The sequence below is a fragment of the Tribolium madens genome, unplaced genomic scaffold (genome assembly GCF_015345945.1).
Source record: "Tribolium madens isolate multiple individuals breed KSU strain unplaced genomic scaffold, Tmad_KSU_1.1 Scaffold_91;HRSCAF=231;Tcas5.2_LG7, whole genome shotgun sequence".
Classification (NCBI taxonomy): Eukaryota; Metazoa; Arthropoda; class Insecta; order Coleoptera; family Tenebrionidae; genus Tribolium; species Tribolium madens.
The window spans coordinates 10,695,879-10,715,965 of record NW_025401063.1 but is presented as its reverse complement, the minus strand read 5'-3'; the positions used below and the strand labels follow the sequence as shown (position 1 = coordinate 10,715,965).

Genomic DNA, 20,087 nt, shown 5'->3' with positions numbered 1-20,087 from the left:
ATTCTATCTGTCAAAAAAATTTGACATTAATTTTTTGACATTTGACATTTTTTATATCTATGTAAGGATACTGATGATCTTGTATAGGTATGCTTTTTTACAATTAATTAGTAAAGGGACAAAAAATTTTGCCAATAAAAGCCACAAATATCATTGAACAGAGTTACAATTTAGGATACAGCTTCCTTGTTTTCTCTTTTAATAGCCTATAAAAAAAAAACTTGGAAAATTATTTTTCCAACAGAAATAAATAGAGTCAAAGTGCAAACTTTAAACCCTCATAACTTCGAAAATTTTTATAGATAAATTTTTTTTAACATTTTTTCTATGTTCCTGGTATCTTACCTTATATGGCATTTTGCTCTGTGGCGCGAGTTCTGGCACATCCTGTATAGTTTAACTCTTTTTAAAACGTTTCGATCGTTGTTAATTATTTTTTACAAAAAAAAACGGTGCCAGAGAAACGCGAAAATAACTGAAAATTATGTTGGACTATTCTTATTCAAATCACCTGCGAGAATTTTTTTCCTCTGGTTTCATTTTTATGTTTGTGACGACGATTTTCTTACAAATTGCAAATCTTCAAATTCTTACGACAGTTTTAATGAAATGTTTACGAACGCAAATTTACTAGTAGGTTGTTTGTAAAGTTTGCATTTTTCGTTTTATTTCTTTGTTGTTCCGATTTTATTGTAACAATAAAAATAATGCCAACATAGTAAACATGTCTAACACTTATACATACATGAATAAAATGAAATTGATATGATTTAGGTATTTTGAATGGATTGTGATTGTGTTTCATAAGTACCTAAGTACATATGTGATTTTTAAAAATGTTAGTATTATAGGTAGAATTGCGGACACTGAATTTTGGACGATTTGCCATTCGACTGACATAAAAATGTAAAACGAGCCATTGGCAACTAATGTCACTTTCGGTTTTGTAATTTTTATCTTGACAGCTAAAAAATGACAACAAATCAAAATAATTTATTGAACTTTTATACAAACACGTATTGCTGGCATTATTTTTTTTCGGAAAATCGAAGTCAAAAATAAATATCAACTAAAACTTTTAAATTTTAGTTTCAAACATCAATAAAGCGTGGCTTACATTGACATTTTTTGAACTTACATAAATTTGATGTCCTAAATTCCGTGTCCGCAATTGTAGTATAATTAATGTTAGTATTACACAGGGCGACAAAAAAAGTCATGTCATGACAACTTGACAAATTATATATCATTTTGTTCGTCTCAATGAGACAAATCAAATGCACTTATAAAAAATTAAAAAGTCCACACACTTTGAACTAAATCTTTTTTTTTTCTAATTTACATGAATTTAAAATACTTTAACTTTAAAAAATCATTACTCATTAACTATTAGGCCGATTTCCTTTAAATAAAGACCATTCTAAAGGGATGGCCTTACCCTTTAGAATGATATAAAATTTGAAATTGAATATTGGCAAACTTTTCTTCGAACAGTGTTCGAAGAAGTTCGAAGTACATCGAAGTAATCTAAGAAAAACCCTACGAGTATTTATTTACACGATTAGCATCGTGTAGAGCATCTCTTTATTAGTTGTAATCCAAATTTTCAAAAGAATATACCTAGTAGTTTTTAAGATATGATTTTTTTGAAGTTAAGGTTTGCTCTCCATATAGGAGAAATGCATGTAACCTTACTTAAAATTGCATTTTTATAAAAGTTGTAAAAATGACCACTGATCATTGAGCAAAGAGGATCTAGAAGTTTAAGGCACGAGCCTTAAATATAAGGGCAAATCTTTTTCAAATCAAATCACTTTCCATTCAGATTTCGACTTGTTCACTTTGTTCTAGCTTTCTGAACTTTTTTTGAAAATGTTCTGAGCAAATGCTTTCTCATCACTTTCGAGTGATGTTAAATGCAATAAGTCAACCTGATTTATTTTGTTGGTACATTCTACGATTAGCTTCAGTTAGCTTGCAGGTAGTATAGTTGTTGTGATAACACTTGCACACCAAGCAACTGACTTATTGCATGCAACATCAGTAGAAAGAAAGTGATGAGAAAGCATTTGCTGAAAACATTTTCAAAAAAAAGTTTAGAAAGCTAGAACAAAGTGAACAAGTTGGAATCTGAATGGAAAATGATTTAAAATTGAAAAAGATTTGTTCTTGTATTTAAAGCTTCTACTTTAAACTTCAGCTCAATGATCAGTGATCATTTTTAGAACAAAAAACTCTTTATTTGCTTTAATTAGTACGCAGGTACTCTTTGTTTGTTTTAAGTAAAGAAACAGTTTTGTTTATTCTAATTAGAACAAAGAAGGTTCAATTGACCATTTTTAAGCAAAAGAAATGTCTTAAAACAAATACTTTTATAAAAATGCAATTTTAAGTAAGGTTAACATGCATTTCTCCTATATGGCGCAATACCTGAATAGCAAACCTAAACTTCAAAAAATCATATCTTAAAAACTACTCGGTATATTATTTTAAAAATTTGGATTCTTACTAATAAAAAGATGCTCTACACGATAGTAATGAAGAAAAAAAATTCCTCGTAGGGTTTTTCTTAGATTATTTCGATTTACTTCGAACTCTGTTCGAAGAAAAGTTTACCAATATTCAATTTCAAATTGCATATCATTCTAATGGGCAAGTCCATCGCTCAAATTGTGTGGACTTTTTGAAATATTTTTAGTGCATTTGATTTGTCTCACTGAGACGAACAAAATGATATAAAATTTGTCAAGTTGTCACGACATGACTTTTTCTTGTCGCCCTGTGTTATAGGATATTATAGTTTCGAACTTTAATACTTTTCTTTTTCTAATTATTGCAAGAATTCTACTTTTTCATCACAAACCCCACATTATTTATGCATTTTAATTACGTCGATTCTACGTCAATAAATTCGTTCCGCGGGTCATCGCAATTAGACCCGACCGTCAATACCGTCAAGTATCGTTGCGTGTGTACCGCTAAAATATCCCATTAAAATATTCACTCGCTTTTCTCCGAATCAATTTTTTTCGTTATTTATACCTCGACCTTCCTCCTGTCGATAACGCGACGTTTTTCTCATCGTTGTCGCCGACTTTCAGGAGTGCTACTGAATTTCCCGGAAAGCTTTTCCCTGTTACACACTTAGAGAGGATGATCGACGCGAATTGACGCCAGCAGGTGTTTGATCGTTTGTACGCGATGGCTTCCAGCACCATCATCAGTGACTCTAAACGTGTTAAAACGTCCAAAAGTCGAAAAGTTTTAAAGAAAATTGTGGCGAGACGGTAGTGATGCAATCACGATCATGGAACCATGGAAACCATAGCCGAGGATCAGGAAACAGAGTATGAACTCGGTGAGTCAAAGGTCATGACCAGCTCCAAACACCCACCAAAAGTCACAGTCAGGCTCAAGAAAAACGCGAGGAAACTTACCCATGAGTTACACTTATACAACCAACACACATTTTTTGGCTAAAAACTGAAATATTATTATCACATTATGAGCAATCACAACTCCAAATTAAAAAAAATAACTAATAATTTTATATACGTAATGAACCGGGTGATGTTCACCACGAAACTAGTCTCTTTTGAGGAAATTGTCAATGTTATTTAAATACGCGTCTCTGCATATTTGTCAGCTTTCAGACAGTAATAATTAGGGCGTTTTTGGCGTTTCCATGCCTCGCAATTAAAGCTAAACACGATCCTTTTCCATTAACAAATATTCGAGCGTCAGAGGGCAACACCCAGGTCGATTTCCCAATTAAGACGAACATAGCGTTGCCAAGACCAACCAACTTTATACGTCTTTACTGTGATTGTAACAACCCAGATTACATAAGTTTTGTGTAAAAATAAACCTTCCTGTATCCAGAGACATATCCTATGCTTATTTTTTCGGGTATGAACATTAATTTTCATGTTTTAACTGTCATTGATTTCAATTCGGTTTCAACCTACACAAAATGCATTTTCATAACAAAGCGTTTTAATTACGAAAGCATTGCGAAGGCGTCTCAACTCGTTTCGGAGGTTACATACATGAAAAGTTCACAATTAGTTTTACCAAAGTTTGGGGATTGCTAATGACGGGAGAAATTCATCAAAATCTTGCTAGGGTGATTGATAAATTTCAATAAAGTTTAGTGGGAAAGGATTTTCACATAGTCAGTTATGTAACACTGCCTCGCTATTACATCAAAGAGGGTCTTTAAAAATTCTCTTTACTGATTGAAATAATCCATCTCGAGAGAATTTCTGAAAATTGATTAGGTGTAATCGGCGACTCAACTTAGTAAATATATGTATGTCAGTCATAAAAATGCTCTATTCAATTAGATAATTGCTACATAAGCAAATGTGCAATGTTGAAAACTATAAATAGGATTTGTATATTTGAATAAAAGGGGATTAACTTAGTTTCTCTAGGAGTGTAGTAGTTTGGCCATAACATTAAATAATTTCTACAATTTTATAGTTTTATTGTACTCGTTGGAACTCAATTTTGTTTGGCAAATACAGATTAGTGTACGAAATGACGTTTACAAAACGTTAATTACTTTATAAAACGTACAAAGTTCAAAGAATCTAGTTAAAAGAAACACATGCTAATTCATGTTTGTTTTGATTTTTCATAAAGCTCTGTGTTTATTTCACCCTTTAATGTTAGCTTGGCAAATTTTCAAATCGACTCTCGAGAACTATAGTAAGTCAAAAAATACAGTTTTGAGAAAAATTGCATTGAATGTTTGATTGTTAATAAAAAATCAAGGAACTGTTTAATATTATTGAAAATTTCGAAGGGTCTAAATTTTGGTGATAATATTGTTTATTCAAAGAAATTTTTTCTCATTGTTTTTGTATTTCATGTATTTCATGGCCCTACGTAAGCCATCGTACTCAAAAAACAATTTTTATGAGTTACCTAGTATAGTTTTCGTTGGGAAAGTCGAAATGTTTCTTTTATATATTATTAAAATGCTCTTAAAATTAATTTCTGTTTGCTTTTCAACTTTCCCCAAGTCATCCGGAAGAATTTTCCTATAACCGCTACTGACTATAGGCATCAGTATTTTTGAACAGCTTCTAGTTGTTCTTATTTTAAAGGGAGGTACAGGAGATAAAGTCGTCTTGGACAAAAATTAAAGCTTATATTGATTCAAACATCTTTCGGACACTAACTAGTCCGATCTTCAGTCTAAATTGATAACAGAAACATAAATTATTGAAGATTAAATTGAAATTGGAAAAAGTAAAACATTTGTTTCACTTATTCCTCGATCACTTTTTCTTTTTTCAATTTTTTCAATTTAATCTTCAATAATTTATATGTTTCTGTTATCAATTTAGATCAAAGATGGGACTAGTTAGTGCCCGAAACATGTTTGAATCAATATCAATATCAATATAAACTTTAATTTTTGTGCAAGACGACTTTATCTCCTGTACCTCCCTTTAACCACAAAAACTTGCACTTTGAACTAATTATGGTTTCCTTTTATTATAAATGTTCTATATTTTCTTGAAAAACTTTGTTCAGATGGTGCCATTAGGAAAACTTCGTTTAAACCAAAACCCCAAAAGAAAATATGAACATTCCCATTGAATCTGTCACTCCCGGAGTGATATTTTCATTTAATCCAATCCCTCCGAAAAACTCGAGACGTTGCATTTCGGTTGAATCGTTTTTCTTCGAAATTCCTTTGAAGTTTTCCATTCCCAAGAAGAAAAAAGCCTTCGGACTTAATTAAAACAGTAGTTTTGAACTGGTCCTATAAATATTCAGCGTTTCTCACCACAAAGCTTTGCTTTCGCAAAGTCGTTAAAACAGTTTTAATCGATATAAACAATTTCGTCAACGGTGTGGATTCGATAAATATTTCTATAATTCCTGGACATCTCCTTAAGAGAATTATTTTTCGATATCGAATAAAGCGAGTTTTCCGGAACACATCCTCTTTAATATTGGCAGTAAAGGCGTTTTATGAGCTTCCAGCCATTACACTGTAAACTTTATTGGCGGTATAAGTACGCGTGTACACTAAAACTAACAAAATGTAGGGCGGAAAAATCGAAAACAACAAGACAAATATTTAGGGAAAACTTTAAATCCCAGCGTTTTTCTTTGATTTAGTAACACGCTCTAGTTTCAGTTAATAATGTAAGAGTAGCTTTCGGAGGTTTGGATTTTCGATAAGCTTCTCTGAGTTCTATAACTTTACGTTTAAAGCGATTTTGGTTGCTGTTTCTCCTTCCGAGCAAAAACGTATACGGAACATCCTATTTTAAGTATTACAAGTATCTCTTTTTGTTCTATAAACAAACATTTCAAATAACACAATTTCTTGCCAAACATTAGCCATTCACTTCGAATTTTTTATTTTTTGTTTATTTAAAAGATGTCAAGGATACACTCACTTGAAATAAATTTGAAACACTAACGTCAGTGTTATTACAGCTCTAATAATATCAAGAGCGAGATCCAAATCAATAGAATAAATCTTATTCTTTGTGCCTTTTTTTTGCATTTATGAAAAAAAAAATGGATAATATAAATTTGTATAGGTCAAGAGCTTTAATCTCCGACGCAAAATAAAAAATAACAAAAAACATTGCCAACTGTGCTATAAAAAACAAAATAAGACATTTTAAAATTGAAATATAGTCAAAGCATATACCAACTACCACCTGTGGCAAAATTTTGGACAAGAGCCAGATTTTTTTTTAATTTAACAAATTAGTTCCGAATTTACTGTTGCACCGAGAAAGTGTATAATAAATGTAAATTATATTCATGAGCGATAATCAATGTATTTTGGCATTTATTATGACATATGCTTAGTTTTGAATTTTTGGCACGATTTACTTTGGCAAGAAATTCAACATTCCTGTCGACGTTTGAGAAGACACGTAACGTTGCAAGAAATTGTAAATGAACCTATTCCCATTCAAGATAGCGACAGTTTCCGAATTTGACACTTAATGAATGAATTTTTAACGTACAGATAGAAAATAATAAAAAAAAAACTACAAAAGGGATAGCTATATCGTAGTTATTTTTTTTAGTATTTCAAGATTCTGTTTAGAAATGAAATCTATTTGAGTAGATAGGTATGTACATACATACAGTGGAGATCAGGTAATGTAATAAAAGACCGACCAACTGTCCTAACACTAATAAAAAATATATTTTTCAAAATAATAAATTAGTCCAAAAAGAGCACTTCGGCAAATAAAATTGATTCTACTTGAAACTATAAACGAGTTCCCCCAAATTTTGTTTTCCGATTTCATCTTTTATTAAATTTGGGACTATATTCCAATTCCTAAGATCAAAATTTTTAGTTTAATTGCTTTTAAAACCAATGGTAAAATTTTATAACCGGAAAGGAATTTGAGCAACAAAATTTCAAATTATTTTGTACTTTGTGCACTTAATTCCATTCATAAATAATTGCATGTCAATTATTAACCACAAATTACATGAAAATTATTATTTATGGCAAAATATCAGACCTTAACACCTCATTTCCACGTGTCATCATTGTACGTGGACCCATTTCACGTGTATCTGACAAGAGTAATCGTTAAAGTTCCATTTAAATCTAGATTAAATAGATACACCTATCACTTCTATTGGAGACAAGAACTACAGACGACGGAGTCAATGAAAATTGTTGAGGTGCAAAGTTCTGTAATTAAAGCCGTTGTGGCTGACCTGATTTTACATTTTAAGCGGAAGTTTGGAAACATATCATGACAAAATTTTACACACACGTTGCTAACTTATCACAAGCCAACCCTACGGGCCGATTTTGCTCAAATTTTAAGCATGAGTACCTAAGTCAAAGCAAATGTCGGTATAAGGTAAACAACCTTAAATATTTTTTTACTGAACCACATTAAGATCTGGATCAAAATGTATATGAAAACTAATTTTGGTTTTCTAATACTTTTAGGTAAAATTTTTCATTTTATTGTTTAATAAAATACCATAGTTTCACATTTTTATCATTTTTTCGACGAAGTTTTGTTTTTTTGTAGCCGAAATATTAAATAATAGTGAAGGGTGAAAAATAATTTTGACTACAAAGGCGTTTTAAAAATATTGTTTTAAAGTGCTGTTTTTTGTATGCAACCAGTAATACATAGTTAAAATCTTAAAACGGTGTTTATTTTCAGACAAGGTGAAGAAGAAATATGCCAGCCTGGGTCATACAATTCTAATGGTCCAACTGGAGCGCAGTAGTCAAGGTTTGGGTCTGAGTTTGGCGGGTCACAAGGATCGCAATTGCATGGCCGTTTTCGTGTGCGGCCTGAATCCAAACGGTGCGGCTTACAAGACGGGAGGAATCCAAATCGGCGACGAGATACTCGAGGTAAGTCGTGCCAGCAGGAGGAAAATTGGGCGAGTCGTCGTCGACCAAATCCTGCTGCGTTTTATCACTGATAAGAGGCGCTGTTTATTTTTCGCTCGAGTGCGACGGTGTGCAGACATGAATCTCCTCCTGCAGTGTTACGGTCAAAGGTCTGTATTTACACATGTGTCATGTTGGTTTTTTGTTATAGGTGAATGGTGTGGTTTTACATGGACGCTGTCATTTGAATGCTTCTGCTATCATTAAAGGCCTTTCTGGACCGATTTTTAAAGTCATTATATTAAGGTAAAAATACGCGCCGCTTCACTTTCTTTTACTATTTGATTAGACTTAATCGGAAGGCGAGGTTCGAATGGAAGGAACACGCGAATTTTCTACGGGAAATTTTCATTCGTAAATAAACGAAATTCTTGATCACTATCCAACATACACCCGAGAAGATCTGTTTACGTGTTATATCATATTGGTTTGACAGTTTGACTCATTGTTGGATATTTTTTCAATGTGATAAGTTCCGGGGAAACCGGTCACTTATCAAATTCATTAGAAATTTGTCAAGGGTAATGAGTTTCACATAGAGTATTTTTTCTATCATCATAAACACATTAGGCACAAGAATGTGGATCTTATCCTCGTTTATCTTATCTACAACATACATCTCAAAAAATCGGTGAAAATGGTTGGTATCTATTTCTGCCAGTTTGTAAGTTGGACTGTCAGTCTATATCTAGGTCAAACTAGTATATTTTTGAAACAAAATTAGAAAAAAGTCTTGTTTACATATTTATAATTTAATGGTGTCTACAAGTAATTATAAAATTATGGTTATTGATAAATCCAGATTTATGTATACCATACCAGGTGAATAGATTATTCAATTTTGATTTTTACTTATTTAAATACCGCACATGCAGATACAAAAATTTGATTGGTGAATATGAAAAAAACAAGATTTTACCCATGGCTCTATAAAATATTTGTACGGAGTTTCCTTTGAAAATTGTAAATTTGAAAATACTGAAGTGAGAAATATTGAAACATTTTTTTTTGTTTTATAGAGATGTAGGCCCGCCTGTGTCTCATGTTTATTATACAGTTAAACGACATTCTTGTAATCCGAACAGCGATTGCATAGACTATAAGCCAAACATGCACTCGATAATCTGAACAGCGATAACAATTATTCCCATTATATTTTATAAAATATGTCCATACATGGTGTTATACTGTTTTTTTCTTACCGTCTGTAGTGGTATGCTACCTTTTAGTAATTTATGTGTGTAAAAAATAATAAAAAAAATTTGAACCAGACCTACGCATCGTATCGTTCTTTTAGGAAAGATAAAGAAAAAGTGCCAAGCGGCTGAGGGCAGTCAAACTTAATAAAAAAATACTATTCTTTACTCAGCAATAAATCCACATATACAATAAAATTATGCATTTTTTTTATTCGGTTTAACTTATCTTTTAAATAAATACATATGTATGTATATTTCAGTTGTTTAATTGTTTTTATTGAAAAAAAGTTAATTCGATTATCCTGGAAATTAATAGTCCAAATCCTTTGCAATAATTAGTTCAGATTATACTTTTTACTGTATTAACGATCATAAAAGAAAATTTCCCCGAGTTCCTTTTTGTAATTATTTCTTCTCCAAAAAAATATATAAAAAAGCAGCGTTGTTTGTCAAAAAATTGTCAATTAGATTTATCTAGTTGTAATCAATGTACTCGTAAAAGTTTTATTTTCATCCAGGAATAATTTTTGATTTGTGATTTTTTTTTCGGTGAAAAACAATCAAATTTGTTGACGTAAAGGTGAATTACCGTTACGTTATTATGTATTTATGTATGTAGGGAGATATCACTGTAGACAACCTTATCATTTTTATTACCTACCGTTACTTGCAAATGAAATTACGAGTACATTTACATAGGATTCAATAAAGTTTTATTTACTAGAACTGGCTACAAAATTTTCCTTCAATAAAACCCTTATTTATTAATTTTGCAAACTTTTTTCTGAAATTAAATTAAATTTTGATCGTGACATAAATAGTGCCAATCAAGGACAATAACTTGTTCTAATTTTTCGTTTGAAAAAAAAAATACACAGTGCATACATATTTAAATTTAACCGATAATTTTCTGTAATTAGAATAAACTGGATAATAGCTATTAGTGCTATTACTGTTACAAAAGTGTAGCAGAATTGAAATTTTTTTACAGTTAAAAATAGAAAACAAGAACTAATTCTGGAAAAGCTGTTAATAAATTAATTATATCCGGGTTCTGATAACACATACATACAATATGAAGCAGACTTTATTAGATAAATATTTGCAGCTACCACTAATGGGATTATTTAGTTAAGTAAAAAACAATTAATTAAATCAATCGATGTAATTTTTTTTAATTACTTAAAGAGTTATTACGTGTCAGTTTATTTATCGCTGATATGACGATATGTATTGTAGAAATTCCCAGCAGGAAATAATTTGGTAAGTAGTGCGACCCCTCGTTGACCTTTATTTAAATCGTCGAGTCGCATTTATTAGTGGATTGTCGGTAATTGTCTCCGTCGGACAGGCAGCCCATAATACGCGTTTGTGTTGTGTAGACCGACCTTTTTCAGGATAAACATGAGCTGAAATTCGACCTCGTCCTCGTCCTTTTGCATATAAATGCATAATCGAGACTGCGAGACCCATCCCGTCGTAAAAATCACCTAAAATCGTTCTGTCCTCCTCGCCTCGATTCAAGGTTTAAATACCTATTCTGTTTGTTTTTATTAAATTTACTATTAGAGCTGGCAGAACGAGTTTTTTTTTTCGTAAACATGCATATGTCAGCCGTTAAGGTTAAGAAGTTATGTTAACGCTGTTATTTCCTCAGTATTTCCTTCTGTTGCGGTACGAATTTTTACCTTTTGAGTTGAACAGTTTTTTTCTTTTTGTGTCGTGGTTTTCTCGAGGTTTGTATTGATGACGTTGCTTTTTTACAGGCGGAAAACTGCCATCGATGACATCGCAGTTAAGCCCATCACACAATTTCCAGTTTCCTTGGCGGAGGAGGTGAGTTTTCCGAGTTGTTTAAAAACTCTCTGTCTGGATTTCAAACAGGAAACACTCTAATCTTATTCAGTTTTTCACAGCAACTGTGTAATTAAACTGGCACCATGTTTTTATGAATATTGTAAAATTTCGCTTTACAAATCGCATCTCGAAACGAGCACAATAGATCTTATAAAAAATGTACACTGAGCTATGTGTGTATGTGAGTACGAACAAATATTAGAACATTTTTGTACAACAACCAAACAACAAAATTACAATTTGACAATAAAGTTATTGATTTTAAAATCCTGGCTAATAAACCATTAGTTATTTGAGATTTCATTAATTAAACCATCAGTACATTAAATACCAATCATAATAATACATATAGTATAAAAATTTTATAAGATGAGTTGTTTCTAATAAGAGAACAAACCCAATATAACAAAACTGAAATTGTAATTTAGTGTAAAAATGTCATAAATTAGCTTGCTATTAGACGATATTTTTAAAGTCGTTTTCTAGGTAAATAACAGAGCTTTGCTAAATATTGAAGCTTGACGCCTTATATCAAATTTTGAGCAGAAGTTTAATAATATTATGAGTTGGTTAATAGCTAAATAACGAACTATTTTTTAAGTAATGATTTTTTCATCTTACTCCATTTCTTTCCATTCCATCTTTGGAAAATGTAGTTTATAAAGTTTTTATGTCTACCACAAAGAAACAAAGGAAAATTTTTGTACATAAAAATTTCATTTTATCTCATTTTAATAAATTTCGCTTTTTCATAACAAATGTTTTTCATGTATTGATTTTAGAAGTATATGTATCTAGTAAATTAACTCATTTTTAGTTTTTTTTAGTGTTTAATGTATTTTTTAATTACCATAATTAGTTATCGTAATATTTATTTAACGTACAAGTTTTACAAATATTACATTTTATAGCAGACGTTTGAATATTTCAATATACCTAAAGTTCACCGTGTTTTGTGGCATATTTTATTGTAAACTTAATGTCTGCACGTTCCAAATGTTACGACATTTAATATTTCTCGTAAAGATGAAAATAATGTAAACAGCGCACATTTTGAGACTTTCCTTATTCCGTCCGAAATTTCTTTAGAAAATGCCGGCAATAAATTTATGATCTCGATGTCCAAAAGCGTAACCATATAAAAATGAATATGTAAATACCCATTTTGGAAGCGGGTAACCTTGAGGTAATTACGACCTGTTATCATGCCACTTCCGGTGATAAAAATCTGCCAATACGAATAAAACACTATCAATAAAACGGAAAGCCATTAATGAGATAACAACTGGTTATTTACACTAAATAAAAATTTCTAAGTTGAATTCTAGATCTTCATTAGTGTCACACATGCTTGAGAAAACCGGACAACTATGTAATTTTCTTATATTTTCAATTTCACGTAAATTGCCAGTAATTAACATCGCGAAGGTCATCACATAATTTGTGGTGTTATTGCCGCGACGCTCGTGTCGATTTTTTCAGTTTTTTTTTCTTTTCGAAACAATGTTGGCTTGTCATGCATCCGATGTTTTAAATGTTGCAGAATCACTTATTTAAACTGGACAAAGTAAATGATTCTTTTTGGCGGCATGTTATGCTGTGTGTTGTTTGAGGTTTGTTTTGTTTCTGCAGGCCTCCGAGGAGCAGTTTAGCGCTAGCTATCCCAATGTGCGAACCGTCGCTATCAAAAAGGTAATAAGTAGTATATTATCACTCATTTTTCATTCACCTATACACGATTTTTGCTAAATACACTTGCGATCACTCAGCACACACAATCACTTATACATAACAGAAGATGTGCGTTCATTTCGGAACTGAGTGTATATGACGCATGGGCGTCGAGTTGAACTGAGTGGATTTTAATAAAAGTTCTTTAGGAGGTTAATAAAAATTCGAAATTGAAAACGAGGACTAATAGTGCTTTTAAAAGAGCGATGGAGTGTAGAGAAACAAATAAAAGGGGAAAACAGCAAACAGTTGGAGCTTTGAAAACGAATATGAGCTACTCGACGCTTGGATAATTACGTTAATTCATACGATTTTTATAGCGAAATTGACAACAATTTAGAACCCTTTAAAAATGAGGTTTACAAATTATTTTCAACACCATCGTTTTGAAATTATCTGTAATGAAAAAATTGATTTCTTGTTATTATTATTATTAAAAGGTAAAGTTTTATTACAAACTAAGTAGGATGTTTCAGGAGTAAATAATCATAATAAAAAATGTAATAATAAATATAAATATAATTCTCCTAACTTAATTTTAGAAATACTCGAATTTTCTGTTCTTATTAGATGAATTAAATTTCCATGAAACAACAAAATAGATAAAATTAAAAGAAGATATGTATTAAATTTAAAATAAACAGTTCGACTGAAACTGAAACTAAACTTTTTTCAAGCGATTTGAGAACAGCATACCTGAAATGTCAGTTTTAACTGTCTAATATAATAATAAATTCTATTAAAACCCCGGATTGAGATCTTTGACTTTACGCTAAATCTTCAAAGGAATAACATTTTTTGGTTAACGTGAAACGAGGAAATCTGTAATAAAATAGTTATTGTTGTTACAAGTACCTAAAATACAGTTTTTGCGGACGAATCGTTGCTGTTTCTGGAAAAGCAAATGAGTCCGCAAAAACGCTTTAGGTATGGTACATACGTGTTACAAACAACATTTTTTGTTAAAGCACTCAAAAAAACGAAAACACACCTCTTATTAATTAAAAAAATTTCGCGATCATAGCAACCAAATTGACTTTTTCATCTGGAAAAACTGTTTTTGGTGACGGAGTACCTAACATTGACTCCGGAAAAGACAAATTTTAGGGACTCAAATGATACAGCTATTTTCGGGAGCGTATACAAAAAACTTCATTATTCTGATTCAGTAGGAAGAAAAGTTTATTTTTCTCTGCTTTTTAAATTCCATCACATTGGCATTTTTTTTTTTTATAACGATGTCACTGATAATTAATTAAGGGGATTCTAATATTTTACTTTATGCAAAAAAATTAAGTGAAAGAATTTTTATAAATTGTTTTTTTGAGAATTTCAATTTCCGAAAGTGCGTGCCCATGCGTCGGATCAGTCGTCATTTCTTCACCCCGAGTATCTTCTCGACCGATGTGTGTTTTCTCTGTTGTGTATAGGGCAACCAGAGCTTAGGTATAATGATAATAGAAGGCAAGCATGCGGAAGTGGGCCAAGGTATATTCATCTCGGACATCCAAGAGGGCAGTTCAGCCGAAAAGGTAACCGATTAGCTTCATTTTCGCTTGTTATTCTTTCTTTACTTAAAGCTGTGTTTAAGGCCGGCCTAGAAATCGGCGAAATGATCCTGGCCGTTAATAAAGACTCCTTAGTCGGCTCCAATTACGACACCGTAAGTACGGCTTTACGCTTTTTTCGTTATCCCCCTCGCCCCTCTGGCAATTTTTATTTAATTCACAATACACCGTTGTGTTAGTTCATTAAATAATCTAACGTTTACATGATAAAAGCATCCAGATAACACCTCCACATATGGCAAACAATGTAAATGCGGTGTATTCCGTGTTTAAATATTTTTATAGAATGTTTAAGGTGAGATCGTTTTTTCCGCGTGCGCCGTACACGAGGACTGTAGCGATTTTGTGACTTTGCAGGCCGCTAACTTGCTGAAGAGGACGGAAGGTTTGGTGACCCTCGTCGTGTCAAATCCGGGAAAAAAAGATTCGGCGGCGGTGACGCAAGCCAACGCCGTTGATAACTCCAAACAAAACGCCGTTTCGAAAACTACTCTCAAACCTTCTTCCGGGCCGCCATCGAGACCCAGCACGCCAGTACCTGGTAAGTTTGAACTTTAAAAGTAATTAAGTAATTCCCTTATCTTGTTGTTTCACAACAAGAATTTTTTTCCGCCTTCTGATGGAAGTAATTTTTCTTTGATAATGTAAATTGCATAATCGTGCATAACAAGATTGGATTACATACCATGTCATTTATGATAGTACAACATCAAGCAAATGACCAACATTTTCTTCACTCAACTTTCTTGTTTTTGCGGCTTTTGCTTTTTCTTGTCTTTTGGAATTATTATGCAGCAAAGGGCTTAAATGTACAATACGTTAAAGCAATTCGCAAAATATTCTTATTATATGATTCATTTATTGCTCCTTTCTATTTTTTGTTTTGTGTAAAACATTTCAATTTTGTACGAAATTCTGAAATTTTATGATGATTTTTCATGTTAAGAATATTTTGTGGTGTGTATCAAGGAGCATCATGTTCGATAAGATTTCTGTTTTTGTCTCCCTCAAAGGCTAGAAATGTACCATATTCAATCAAATTGCTTATGCTCACACAAACCACCTCCTCATTTCCTCTAATTTCTTAAATTAAAAAAAAAATGTTCAACTAACCAAAATAATATTTAAGATTAAAGCAAATACAATTACCGAGTTCCAGGAATGACAGTGCAAACTAGTCTTTCAACGATTACAAAAATAACAAAAGTTCAATTCGTGTCCAAATATTTACTTTTTTATAAAAACTATAGAAAAATTAAATAAACACGGTTCTTATTGAAATAATTTCGGAAATAATATCAAGTCGTGAATTGTAAGATAAAAAAGTATGAGTATCAACAAAAACTTTTTAAGACCTAAATATATCGAATATTGGGATTTTTTCAGATATTTTAGGGGCGATAGAAGTTAAAGATAAATAGATTTATTTTTAATACTTTTATCAATTTATTTTTAACACTTTAAGACGACAAGGCTATTGATTGATTTTATATCACGCCACAGATGTTCCAATAAATAAAACAGTGACAAATTTAGAGGAATTCGATTAATATGTTTTTAGTTTAGACAGAATTATGTACAAAGCTTCCAAAATCTTCAGATCTCATAACTGGTATATTGGCCTTTACTGTTGGTACAAAAACAAAAAAAATAAGAAATATGCCGTAGAAAATCTGTGAAAAGTATACCAGAAATCTATTTAAGTTTTAAGAAATTAACAATATTGCGATTGTCTTATGTCACTCAGAATTAGAATTTTAAAAAAAATCTAAACTCATTATTTTAATTATTACATATTACATATCTCTCTGTGTACCTGTATTTTACGTATTTTTACTGAAAAAACAGAATAATCCTTATAATTGGTTACCTGTGGATAACGCAGTACGATTTTATTTTTTATCGTAGTCAATATAATTTTTTCATGGCTAATTGGGTAGTCGAATGTTATATACCTCTCATTAATCTCAATTTCCTGATTTGTATCCAATTTTTATGCACCGTCAAGTGATTGACCCAAATAAAAATTACAACCCTAAAAAAATCTCAAAATAATTGTTGGCGGCTTTGATAAAAACATTTTAGAGATTACCGCGATAAAATAGTCCAGTCAATTAACGTTCAAAAAAGGATTGTAGAACAAATTGTTGTGAACAGAATTTTTGACTTAAGAGCTGGGTTTGGAATAGTTAGAAGTAATGGGTAAATATAGTATTAAATGTCTCGAGTTATTTGAGCCTAGATTAGAAACTTTTTAACTTCTAATGCAGACAGAAATTTGAAATTTTGTACACAACCAAATCGACCAGTCTGAGTTCAACTAAACTATTTTCAAAATGGCTGAACGTTCGGAACTACAAGAAATTGGCGCCAACTTTGAAATTTGAAATGGTAACCACTTATTTTTATTGCATCTTAGAATTCTCCTCTTCAAACTGAGTAGAATGTACCTTTTTCTTAGTACTTATCTGTCATAGTTTTTGATATATGTCAATTTTTTAGGTAAAATTTTCATTTGCAGAGGTTCATTCAAAACATCACAGCTCTTGAACCCTTTGCGATAAGTGAATATTTTTTTTTGCATTCGATAAACAAAGGTTTAGAGTTTTTTAAAATTGTCAATTGTCAAATTGCAAGGCTAGTATGATTTTTTGAAATTGATGATTAACAAACAGCTATAACTCAGTTTTTTTCAAATGAAATGTCTCTATTTTCTCAACGGCAATCGAAAGTACATCAATTTGTAGAAGGACTTTATCCATCTCTTAACAGTTTTTGAAATAATCACGAAAACTTTTTTTTTTATTTTCTTTTTTATTTTTATGGATAATCACGTAAGCTTTGGAAAAACTATAAAGCTATGCCATAATTACGGAGAACTAGGAGACGAAACTGCATACAAAATTGCATCATTTTCTGGACCTAAATAAAATAGTACCACTGGTAGTACGGCGGAGTAAAAATGAGGGCGCTCAGAGCGTTTTACCGTCTCAGTTTCAAATCATTTTTAATTAATTTAAATTCAACCACTTGACTAATTGCTTGGAAAAAAATGCAAAACTGTTGAGATTTATATTCTTAATAAGCTGTGAACAACAATCGACTAAATTTTTCACGAGAAATATGAGAAAAAAATATTTAAAATTTAAAATCTGTGCTCCGCTTCATGTTTTTCAAAATGTTGCGAATACGGTTAAAGATACAAAAAAAAATGTAAGAAAGGAAGTTGTAGAAAATAAAATCTTCTAGTAAAAAGTCCGCGACACCATACCTCTTTAATGGTTTAGGCCTCAAAGACGTTCAAAACCGTTCAAGCGACGGATTCGTTGCATTTTTACTGGTGATTCAGTGCCAGAGGAACATTTTAAAGCAATTCAAACCTAAATCGTTAAAAATAGACATACAGTGTCGCTGACTTTTTTCTAGCAAATTTTATTCTCTACAATTTTGTTTCTTACACTTTATTTGTACCTTTAACCATATTCGCAGCGTTCTTAAAAATATTGGGCGAAACGCATCATTCATTTTTAATACTGTTTTCGATATTTTTGAGAACGCTGCGAATACGGTTAAAGATACAAAAAAAGTGTAAGGAACAGAGTTGTAGAGAATTAAATTTCATACAAAAACGACACCAAATCTCTATCTTCAACCGTTTACGTTTAAATTAATTTTCTGTATCTTGACCACCGGTAAAAATGACCCGATTTCGTCGCTTGAGCGTCTTTGAACGCCTTTCGGACCTAAACCATTGAAGATAGAGGCATCATCTCGGACTTTTTTTTGGAAATTTTATTCTCTACAACTTTCTTTTTTATATTTTTCTTGTATCTGTAACCGTATTCGCAGCATTTTCAAAAATATGAGACGAGGCGCAAATTGCTAAATGTTAAATGAATTTTTTTTAAATATAGTTAAATTTTTGCATTGCCTTTATCTCTTATTATTAACAATTGAATGCTCTGTCTGTCTATATATTTTTTATTTGCGTTTTGCTCACCGTTATGTAAATACAGCTATTTTTTTATTTCATCGCTCTTAAAACTTAAACGGGAAAGGAACAAGGAACAACCGCACTATATTCCGCTAACGGAACTATGGAGAACGGGGACTTTTTGTTTTACATCGTATCCTAGTATTTAGGTATCCGTAGCCATAATTAATCTAGATGTTCAATATGTTCACCACTTTCAAACAGTCCAAAACTCGATTGTGAACTGACTGAGTTGCTTCCATTAAGTATTTCATTTGGTTAAAGATTATTAAATACCTCCTCAATCCTTTGTCTCATTTCTTCGTAATTTTGTTCATCTAACCTCCCTGGTGGTTTCTCGCTTATATCTGGAAAACGATGCGTGTTACGAAGAAAATAGTACAAAAGTAAAGGTTATCTTAAATAGATACCCGCTAGCAAATATTGCAAATTGCCTTTAAAAAAGAGCGATAATCTGGTCTCACTTTGCATCATGCTGCCTAAATCCCAAATTTACGGTAGAAGTGATTGTAAGGATGTGAGCATATGTTGATTGTAGATTGCAAATTGCATTGTAGGCCTCTCCAGTCTTTTTGTACTTGCCTTTAAAAGAAAGTGTGGTTATGTTTCATTTCTTGCTTGAAAATGTTCAGATTCGAAGAAAATTTTCACTTCCGTATTCTTGTCGCCAATTTATTTTGTGTTAGGAAGCAGACAGGATGAATAACAAACACACTAACATTCTTATTTCTATTTTAAGGTTTATGCGCAAATTATCGGGTACAATAAAGACGCAGAGCGCATAAAGAACACACATAACATTTTCATAAAAAAATGGAATTATCTTAATGACTTAATGAATGAATGCAAACTTGAATTAACAATTTGGCTACATTTTGAATTAATCTAAAGTCTAAAGTAATTGGCTTTATACATTATTTGAATGGCCGACCTCAAACGGACCAATCACATCATTGCCTTAAATAATGAATGAATACAAAAATCGAAAGTGATTGGTTTTTTTACATTATTATAATGGCCGACCTTAAACTGCCCAATCACAATGCTTACAATTTTTACAAGAATCTTTACGTTGATTCATTTATAATTTTTTTTTAGGGAATGCAATATTTGCTAGTGAATATCTTGAAAACTATTTGATCTACGAAAAACCCGAGAGAAATATTTCCTAGACAGTTTTATAAGCTTTTCCTAATCTGGTACATATATTTTTTTTTAAACTGGCCTCATTTGGTAGATATACTTATGCGAAAAAGCATAAGACAGCACCTTCTTGGTTCCCCCTAGGCCCCACTCACCAGGTAGGAGCGGTG

At 31.6% G+C, this 20,087-nt stretch overlaps 1 protein-coding gene across 3 annotated transcripts in view; it reads left to right on the top strand.

Annotated features, from left to right (window-relative positions):
* Positions 1-20,087, top strand: part of LOC123011975 (inaD-like protein) — a 64,967-nt gene that overhangs the window by 43,154 nt on the left and 1,726 nt on the right. Inside the window, exons 20-26 of one of the 3 annotated variants that reach the window (XR_006413179.1) lie at positions 8,190-8,386; positions 8,577-8,671; positions 11,391-11,460; positions 13,114-13,173; positions 14,643-14,744; positions 14,793-14,875; positions 15,138-15,215. Coding sequence is in view for 2 of the 3 variants with exons in the window: in XM_044409711.1 (XP_044265646.1) it covers positions 8,190-8,386; positions 8,577-8,671; positions 11,391-11,460; positions 13,114-13,173; positions 14,643-14,744; positions 14,804-14,875; positions 15,138-15,321 (780 nt within the window). In the remaining variant the exon portion in view is untranslated. Of the gene's footprint in view, positions 1-8,189; positions 8,387-8,576; positions 8,672-11,390; positions 11,461-13,113; positions 13,174-14,642; positions 14,745-14,792; positions 14,876-15,137; positions 15,322-20,087 lie in introns of those variants that run through there. The other 2 variants (XM_044409711.1, XM_044409712.1) reach the window with 2 other exon arrangements.